The following is a 10,000-nucleotide window of genomic DNA, read 5'->3' as shown; positions in this document are numbered from 1 at the left end:
ACTTCTCTCACTTTTTTGTTGAAGCCCGGCAGAGAAACAAACGTCTGGGATCACCATGGACAGTTCCTTCCATATGGTTCTCATGGTTCTCAACAACATTCCTGACTGGATAAAAAAGTTGTTTTTATTGGTGTAATGAGCATTTACCTACACAGACACTAGACCATCACCTTTAAGATAGGTAAGATAGCACATTTTAACTCATGACAGACAAGTCAAAATATGGATATATTTTTTTTATATTTACAATTTATAAAAAAATATTGCGTATAACTTAAAAGTCTGTGGCTTCATTCACAAGCAGTTTTGTCTTTAAACTTGCATGCATATTCCCCCAGTTTATTTTGCTATTTGGCTCCTCTGTCTGGATGAAATTGGTGCCATTAAATGAAAACATTGGTATTTAGATGTTTCCAAACATAATGAGGTGCTTTCTTGCTAGATCTCAAACTTTAGGCATTGTGAATGTCCATAATTGCAGTATGTGTTTGCCCAGATATTGCAGCAGGATAATGATTTGATAAATTGCACAATTATTCTTAATGGAGTGTTTTGCATATTTTGTTTAAACACATGATCTCAGATTTGAAGATGGTATAGCACAGAATAAACTTCAGCCTTACCTCTGTAACACTTAGGTGCACTATGTAACTTTTCTGTTATCTACACTACCAAGTTATCTAGCAGATCCTTAACCAAATAGCTTGTACCTTTAGTAACATATTTTACTATGGTATTTTTTAATAGCAGGTTGACCAGTAATTTTTAATTTTATTTATTAGCCAATGGTTACTAATTGCTGCTTAATTTAAATTCATAGGCAGTGCTATGGGTTAATTACAGGGAGTTCTCTAATTACTGCAGTCACAGTTGTGTGTCTGCATGTTATATCATTATCTAGCAGACAAGCCTTTGAACTTGAACAACTTCACTGAAACATACCGCTGCATGTTGTGAACTCACCAAGGGTATTACTGCAAATTGGATTTATTATGTAATTCAATATATGAGGCTTTGTGGCACAGACAAATTATAAACTATTTCTTTCTCAAACTCCTCAGTCATCAAAGACAAGTGAGTCAAATTTACAAAAAGGTATGGATGTTTCTACAGAGAGTAGTACTCAGTTACATTTACTTGAGTAACTTTTTTGTACTTTCCTAGCAGCATACTTTTAGCAGCATACTGTCATCTGTATGCTGACAATATGAAATGGACATTTGTGTTTTTTGCTCCACTCATTAATCTCATTTTTTCCCCCATCATTTAACGATACCAGATTTTGTGCATTTTTTTATGTTTTGTCCTTCCAGTTACATTAACTTTAAATTATAAATCAGATGGCACATCCTGACATTTACTCTTTAAATTATTCTTACTGGAACAGTACTTTTCCCAAATACTTTTATTACTCTTGACACTTGAGTAATTTCTTGGACTACTACTACTTTGTACTTTTACTTGAGTAAAAGTTCTTTTGATGTAATGTTACTCTTACTTGAGTACAATTTGTGGCTACTCTACCAACCTCTGTGTCTGGATTACTTATATCTGGACTAGCACATACTTCCTTTAGAATGGCAAAACATATAAAAATGTTCGTAAACAATCGTTTTCAATTACCACAACACTAATAGCTGTTAATGAATATACAGCTGGGAAGGTTTCATACAACTTAATTAAATAAGCAGTGTTTGGTAGATAATTGCATTTGCAAAAAGCAAATGATGATAAGACAAATTGTATGTCATGAATAATAAATACAACTTGTTACTGCATAATTCCATATATTCTACTTCATGTGGAAAGCTGATTAAAAACAACACAAGGATGAAGGGTTTACTGGTACTGGTTTGAATATTGGCGTTGGATGTAAGTCAACCATTTTCTGATCTGACTTTCTGAGTTATGAAATATGAATCATTTGGATTGGTATTTGTGGCCCTGCTAGTGCAAAGAGAATGCCTGAATTAGGGGCCTAATATTCTCTGTTTGTAAAAGTATATAGGAATAGCAATACATAGCAATATAAAACAAAAAAAAATCTAAACCAACAGAGGTATTAGAAATAGGATTACATGTATAATCAAACTTTTGTAAATTGAAAAACAAAAAACAAAAAAACAAAAAAAACCCCAGCTAATTTTCTATATTTTGGACATTCACTGACTTACAGTTGTAAGCAAATACCTCTTTAAACATGCTTTGGTCCCTTTTCACATATACATGTGAAATACATTTTACTATTTAACTTTTCTAACTAGAACTTCCTCTGCTGTCAGCAACAGTAATGAACAATGGCAACGTAAATAAATGAAGTCCTTATCCTCTATGAATGATATGCTAATAGAGCCATGCATTTGTTGTGAACACAGTTTGACAGCAGAGTGGGTGTGGTGATAGTTAATGGGCTCAAGAAATACATGGGGGAAGTGCAGATTTTTTACGTGACGCAGCAATCCGGGGAAAATGTAAACAGAGCATTTTTGAGTGCCCAGAGAAGACAAATGGATTAATGAAACAAGCATGAATGAAACAAAATATAACTCCAGGAATGTTTTTGACAAGCTGACAACATCCATCTATTTTCTTCCCCTTTATTTGGGGCCAGGTTGCGGAGGCAGCAGTCTAAGCAGCACTCCTGGACTTCCCTTTCCTCACACACTTCCTCCAGCTCCTCCTGGGGGATCCTGAGGTGGTCCCAGGCCAGTCGAGGTTACAACATAGTCTGGTTAAAAATCAGATTTGCATAATACATGTCCTTTAAAAGTTTATTTGGCACATATATCCTTTAAAGAAAACTATTTTTAAGTGTTAGATGTTATTTTGAACTGAGCATTTCCAGTTGAGTTTGATGCCCACATTCCGACTATTCATGTAGTTATCTGTATGAAGATAAAATTAGTACAAACCTTTCTTTCCCTGGCTTCAAACTCGTCATAATTCATAAGTGTAAGTTTGGCAGGAGTGCAAATTCATTTAGCTCCTCTCATTATGCCACATACTATTAAAAAATACAAATCAGCATGCGACAACTAACACCTCACCGATGCTGGTAGCGCTTGTTTATTAGCATAGCAGGGGGACCAAAGCAGGTATGAGCCAGTAGGACAAGGCATTTAATGGTTTACTGCAGGCAAGACCTAATTCTATCTGTTCCTTTGTGTTGTATAATTGAATACTTGTACTGCACAGGATTGCCTTGGTGCATAGATGAGGGGAAGACAAAACAACATGCTGACTTGTTTAATTAAGGAAAACAGATTGTGTAAGACAAAACAAACAGCAAGACTTAATTTAGACGTGATTAGGAGTTTAAGGAGCTGTTCTTGATTTATACCGTTTTAAAATTTGTAGTGGTCCAAAGTTGTTCTGCATTCCGAGCATCCTAATTATTGACCGTGATGAGTTTGTAAGTGCATTTCACAACTCTCAGACACCAGAGCAGTGAAGTGAAGACGTTTAGCACTTTGGGGCATGTACCTGTTTTTTTACCCATGTGAAGCTGTGTGATTAATTGCAATCAAATCAAAATCACAATTTGAGGTGGTGCAGTTATGAAATCGTTAAGACTTCAATTTTTTTGAAAGAATTTTTTAAGAATAAATCACCATTTGCTATAATTTTATTGTTTTTCGTAGAGGTTGATAATGCTTATGAAATATTTTACTCGATCTTTAATATTTTGAGGGGGGATTTCTAATGGAAAGTGATATTGGTTTTTCAAAGTCATTCTTAGCTCTACTGAATGAAAGTGAGCTCATTTATCTTTGTTGGATGCCATTAGCCCTGTCGTGTGGAGTGATATGTCAAGTCTTCTATACAAGATGGCATTCTACCATACAGTGCTTTTTTGTTTGTCATCAGTATGAGAGTCGGTCAATATTCAATTTTCTATGAAATATTTAGTATCTTGATTCATTTTAGCATTGTTGGCAGGATATATACTATTGTAAGGTGAAAGACAAAATTGCAAAAATCATATGAAGAGTCACAATCATAGTTTGGTTAAATTCTTGGTAAACAACTGCTGATTCCAAAAAGAAGTTTCAACTGGTATTCATTGAGAGTGAACTAGAAGTGTTTTGAATCTGTGTTGTATTACCCCCTCACACTTGCTTTCTAAATCCAGGCCAAATCCTAGGCCAAACGCAGAACCCTGCAATCAGGTTTGCATATTTCACTGACACATGGGAATTGGAGGAGCTTCACTTAGCACTATATCAAATTTATCTCACCTCAGATTATTTAGCGCTTTGGTCACTGGTTTAGTAGAAGTCCATGCTTTTTTCAGTCCTGCTATTTTTCTCTTTCTATTTTACAATGTAAACTACCATATTTGGACCATGCATTTCTTTTATTCCATAATCCACATTACCTATAAGGAAAAGCATGTAGATTTGGCTAGCCTGGCAACCCATCAAGTACTATCCTGTTCAAGATTCAGCCCACAAGTCTACGTCACCCATACTCCCACATGACAATTCTCCATAAATATACAAAGCGTGATACAAAACAATATGCTACAACTTCACAAACCTGATGCGATCTGCAGCAGTTTCATTAATGGGACGCACGCTGATTTTGTTGTGATAGCACTCTGAAGGGGGAGTGACTTAACATGGAGAGCAAATGGCGGAGGGACTCAGGCCGAAGGCGAATATAGCATTTTCAGAACAATAAAAGGCAACATGGTGATCTAAATATGTTATTTGTTAGCAATTAATACCCCATAAAAGTGTAATACCTCCTCTTTAAAGATGTATTATTTTGTGTCAAGGCAAGTAGTTAACGTTCCATTATAACATCCTCATTCACTGCCTCTTCTCCAGGTGAGCCAAATGAGTTCCATAGTGCCTCGGCGCAGAGAGCAGCGTGTCCTGGTGATGGTGGTGACCATGGTGGCATGCTACCTGATCTGCTGGCTGCCGTATGGGGTTGTCGCCCTGCTGTCGACCTTTGGCCCCCATGACCTTGTGACCCCGGAAGCTAGCATCACACCATCACTGCTAGCCAAGTTTTCCACCGTCGTCAATCCATTCATCTACATATTCATGAACCAGCAGGTGGGTTGGTTAGGTAATCTATTCTATTGTAGTCTGTTCTGATTAGTAACACATGTGGAATATTTCTTTTTAAATAATCAATTTCTGAAGTGTTTTCTCCAATTTGAGTATTTTGTTCTTTGCTTTGACATCATTTACTTTGCAAATTTCACACAATGAATATTTTTAATGGCTAAAAAATCTATTTCTATTCACTTTCCTTAGTTGGGATGGTGCATGTTAAAGCCAGCTTTTCTGGTGGTGTAATAATGACCTATAATATGACTTAAAGCGATTTAAGCCATACTTTGGAACATTATCCATGGAGATGGATATGTTTAATGCCATACTGTAGGTCATTCCTGGCAAAGCAACAACACATGAGAATATACTTAAGTAAAAGTACCCATTCAGAAATATACTTCTAAGTAAAAATGGAAAATGTTTTCATGTTTTCCAGTTGTTTTATCTATGTATTTTTGATTGCTTAAGGCCTAGAACTCAAATCCCTTAAGCAGAAGGCACCTAAAGAAATATACTTTCTTATAGATTGCTTTTCAGCTCAGCTGAAAAATGTACAAGAAAGTGCAGATAAGTGCTCTGAAATGCTGGTAAAAGTAAAAAGTATGCAGTGTAACATTTATTTAAAGGCACAGTATGTAGCCTTACTGTTTTAAAAAGGTACTACAATCATAAAGTAGAATTAGAACTAGATTTGAAATGAAAATATTATATACATATAGCTTAAAGTCACAGTATGTACTATTTAGTCAAATTTAGCCTATTTAGCCACTATTTAGCTAAAATAAAAACATGCTTTTTTGTTTTAGTTGTGTTAATTGCACTAAAAGCCATGAATCCTTACTGTGTGCAGGCTTGCATCTCCACAAACCTGACTCTTATTGGCCTCTTCCTGGTTGTTTTCATGAGAATATTGTTCCTTTGGCCATACTAGTCCACAATATGGCATAAAACTTATCTATCTCCACGTAATCCTGCAGGTAACGTGTCACCTTCAAAAAGTTACATACTGTACCTTTAAAGTGAAACACTTTTCAAAGTCCTGTCTGTGGAGAGGCAAGCCTGCTCACAGTAAGCATGTATGTTTTATAAGGCATTTGAGTGCTAGTAAAACACCCATAGTGACGTGATTTCTTAAGTATCTTTGAAGAAATCCCAAATTAGTTTATATCTAAATAAATAAAGTGTTCACCACCTTGCGAGCGTTTACACATGCCTCCAGCTTTTTGTACTAGTATCTCATTTACACGTTTGAAAGAGACAACACAGGCAGGCAGCGGATCTCTCACCTTCTTGTGTAACTGATACGCATCACTTGCGGCTAGCAGCTAACAGCCAAGGACACCGCAGCGGGATAAGTGTCGCTAAGTCAGGCTAATCTGCTTGATGTCACCCATGTAGTGTAATGGCACCGGAGCTAAGCCAAGGTGTTTCACGGTCCCTCCAACTACGCAGGCATCATTAGTGCTCAGAAGACATTAGTAAATTAGTGTCACAGGTGAGACAGAGTGAACCTGGACCCGAGGGAAATCTGCTCTGGCTAGTGTAGAGTAATGCCTGGAATCTGCAGCGTGAAGAGCAGAGCCAATGTCAATGATTCGGATTATGCGAAGAATTGGTAGGAAAAGAAATGTTTTTGAGGTTTTATTTAAAGGTGGTGTACTTGATTTTTACAGTCTTAAAAGCATTAAAAACTGAACTAGTTCATTTTAAACTGTTTGCAGTGTTCCAAAGTTATTCCTCACTTACCTTATGCATTCAAAGCATCCTAATTATTCACTATGATAAGTTTTAAGTGCTTTATACAAATTTCAGAGACCAAAGCAGTTTTGTTGTGACGGTAAAGCTACCAGCAACCAGCAGGCCAACACGCATATCTCCTGATTATTGGACAATAACTAAACAATTAAAACTATTTGCAGTAGTCCAAAGTTATTCCTCGTTTACCTTATACACCCCGAGCATCCTAAATATTCACTACGATGAATTTATACAACTTTCAGAGACCATTGAGTTTTGCTGTGACCATAAAACTAACAACAACTCTTCAGTACTGATCAGACAATAAAGCACTTAAAGATCTAAACAGCACGCAGCAGACTTATTTTGATCCGAAGAGCTCCTTGCACAATATCTCTGTACAAGGGCAAGACAAATTTTAAATGCATGCAAAAAAATCGGGTACAGAACTTCTAAATGGATTCAGAATGAAATCACATGCCAGACAAACCTGTTGGAACAACTTCAGACATGCTTATAAATCCTAAAGTAAAGTGGTAGAAGAAGTCATTTCACATCTGTGTTGTGTAAGTCTTTTTAGGGTGGTGCTCTTATCTGCAGTGACCTTTCCTTCTCTCATATTCTCTGACTATTATCTATCGCCTTCCTCTGGTATATGCTGGCAGCCATTTTGTCTGCAGATGCTCTTTTGTCAGTGCAGAGCTTAAGTGGCATTTACCAGTGTGCCAGCCCAACCGTACAAGAGATTTGATTCAGCCATTCAACTCTTATAGCAGAGCATAAACCACCTCCAACTAATGCAGTGCTCATAACTCAAAGATTTAGCAGCAACAGACTAAACCAACTAAAGGATTCGTAACATATTATACCAATTTTTAGCAGGGCTAAAGTTGACTAGTGAAATGATATATTTAATGAGCGTACTGAAACATGTGCCTTCTTTTTTTTTTTTTAACAAAGACCGTGGTATTATTAAATCAAACTTGAAAAACAGAAAAACTCATCCTTTTTTTTTTTTTTTTTTTTTTTAATCAATAATATACTTATTTTTAAGGATAAAAAAAAAATACTAAATACTAAAAAAATCTAACGCAATTTTGGAACTTGAAACCTGAAACTCAGGTAGCAAATAAAAAAAAAACAAAAAACTAACAACTAACCAACAATCCACAAGGGAAATAACTTGGACAGAGTAGCTCAATAACAATCTTCATGAAGCCAAGCAGGGGGCAAACCCTCTACCAGAAATCTTCCATATTGTATCTTTAAGGTTATCTATTACATAATATTGTTTATTTTATGTCATTTATACCAGGGGTCACCAGCCTTTTTGAAAATGAGAGCTACTTCATGGGTACTGAGTCATACGAAGGGCTACCAGTTTGATATGGTTTTCTGAAATAACAAATTTGCTCAGTTTTTTATACATTATTAAATAAATCTCAGTTGCTTTTTGTTTTGCCACAGTCGCCCCGCAGATGAGACAAACGCAGATTTCTTTTACAGTCATAAAATTTGTTGTGAAAGTGATCTTTTTTTTTTGCCATGTTTTTGGGGTAAGAAAAGACCGGAAGACCGTTTTCTGTGTGGCACTGTCAGTCTTCAGTTCCTCCCAGCCCAGACCTGTGCTTGCAGAGTGTTGAGGCGAGTTGAAGACTTCAAGTGCTGCAGCAGACTCACTCCTTTGCCACACTATGTCAACTGTGAGGAAACAAGTCTTTGGAATTTAAGGAATTAGCTGTGAAGTGTATCTGGCGTCGGTCAAAAAGTGACACCAGATATCCAGGACACAAAGATATGCGTCCAGAATGTGGTTGTACAGACAGAATGTTCTAAATGTAACACGTTTTGGGACAGTATGCTGTATTTCAAGTGTATTTTTAAAAAGGGGATATTATGACTTTTTGGAGCTTTTTACCATGTTATGCCTAAAGAGGCATTAAATGTCATCCATGCATGTTTGAGTAATCTTGTGATTTCTCCTGGGTACTGCAAACCTCTTTATGGTTAGCAGTACAAACCTATACTCTGCTCACAAGCCTACACCACCCATACTCCGACACAGCTATTTGTCATAAACATGCGAAAGCAAGAACCACAACAATACACTACAACTTCACAAACCTGATACAATGTGTAGTAGTTTCATTAGGAGGATTCATACTTATGTTGTGATAGCACTGTGAAGGGGGATGCAAAGGCTGTGGTAAACACAAAAGTGATGGGTAAACCCAGAGGACAAATTTGTATTGGGGCAATAAAATATACCTTACCTTTTAGCTTTTATAATATGCTACATACCACCATGTACCACCCTTGTGATTCAATTGCATATAACCTTGCAGCTGTAATAGGAAGCTCCTCTGTTTACAGTGATCAATATAAGCCCTTAGCCTGTAGAACATACCATAGTCATACTGGAAGGAGCGAATGAATGTGTTACGTAATATCAACTTAAACTGTAAATGAACTCTAAAACATAAGGATAACTTTGGTTGGGTCAACAAAGAAAAGCAGATTAGGGGCTCCAGTATTTGCTGAAAACACGCTATATTGGGCCTGTGAGGTTTATATGCTCACTTCCCCAGGGACGTTTCCAACTTTGTAGGCGCCCTTTGTAAAATGGGTTATGTGCACCCATAGTTTGCCATAATTGAACATGCAGATCATACTATACATACATACTTTCTTGTGAGCTTGGATGAGGAGTAGAGAGACATATTATAGTTTGCCTTCCCTGTATTTTATTTCTGTATGTTTGAAAAATAACTTAAACCATTATTTATTTGTCAACTAAGTAAAATAAACCTCTTGCCACACTCAGTATCCCATTAAAGATGTGCTATGTATTTTTTTGTTTTTGCTTGCTTAGAATGTTCCCACTATGGCATTAAACTTATCTTTCTCCATAGAGACAAGCAGAACAGATCTGTGGAAAGGTGAGTCCAGTTACAGTAATGCAGGTTTTCAAAGTATTTAGAGCAATAAACCACTTGGAAGTGAATAAATGTTTTACTGTAAGTCAGAGGGCTTTTGATTTTTTAACAGTGTTGTCCTCTCATCAAGAACATACCTGGAGTTGTATTTTACTTCAGTCAAACTTCTTTCATCAATCCAAAGTCATCTTCTCTGAGCACTTAAAAATTCAGGTCGCATTTGCCTGGATTGTGGCATCAGATGAAACACTTGACTTC

General features: G+C 36.5%; 1 protein-coding gene across 1 annotated transcript in view; it reads left to right on the top strand.

Annotated features, from left to right (window-relative positions):
* LOC117388364 (pinopsin-like) overlaps positions 1-10,000 on the top strand; it is a 46,420-nt gene that overhangs the window by 28,592 nt on the left and 7,828 nt on the right. Inside the window, exon 3 of the mRNA XM_055230280.1 lies at positions 4,833-5,066. Within this exon, the coding sequence (XP_055086255.1) occupies positions 4,833-5,066 (234 nt within the window). The remainder of the gene's footprint in view (positions 1-4,832; positions 5,067-10,000) is intronic.

Source organism: Periophthalmus magnuspinnatus, chromosome 20 (genome assembly GCF_009829125.3).
Source record: "Periophthalmus magnuspinnatus isolate fPerMag1 chromosome 20, fPerMag1.2.pri, whole genome shotgun sequence".
NCBI lineage: Eukaryota > Metazoa > Chordata > Actinopteri > Gobiiformes > Gobiidae > Periophthalmus > Periophthalmus magnuspinnatus.
Note: the sequence above shows the minus strand (reverse complement) of the source record. Positions and strands in the feature narration are given on the sequence as shown.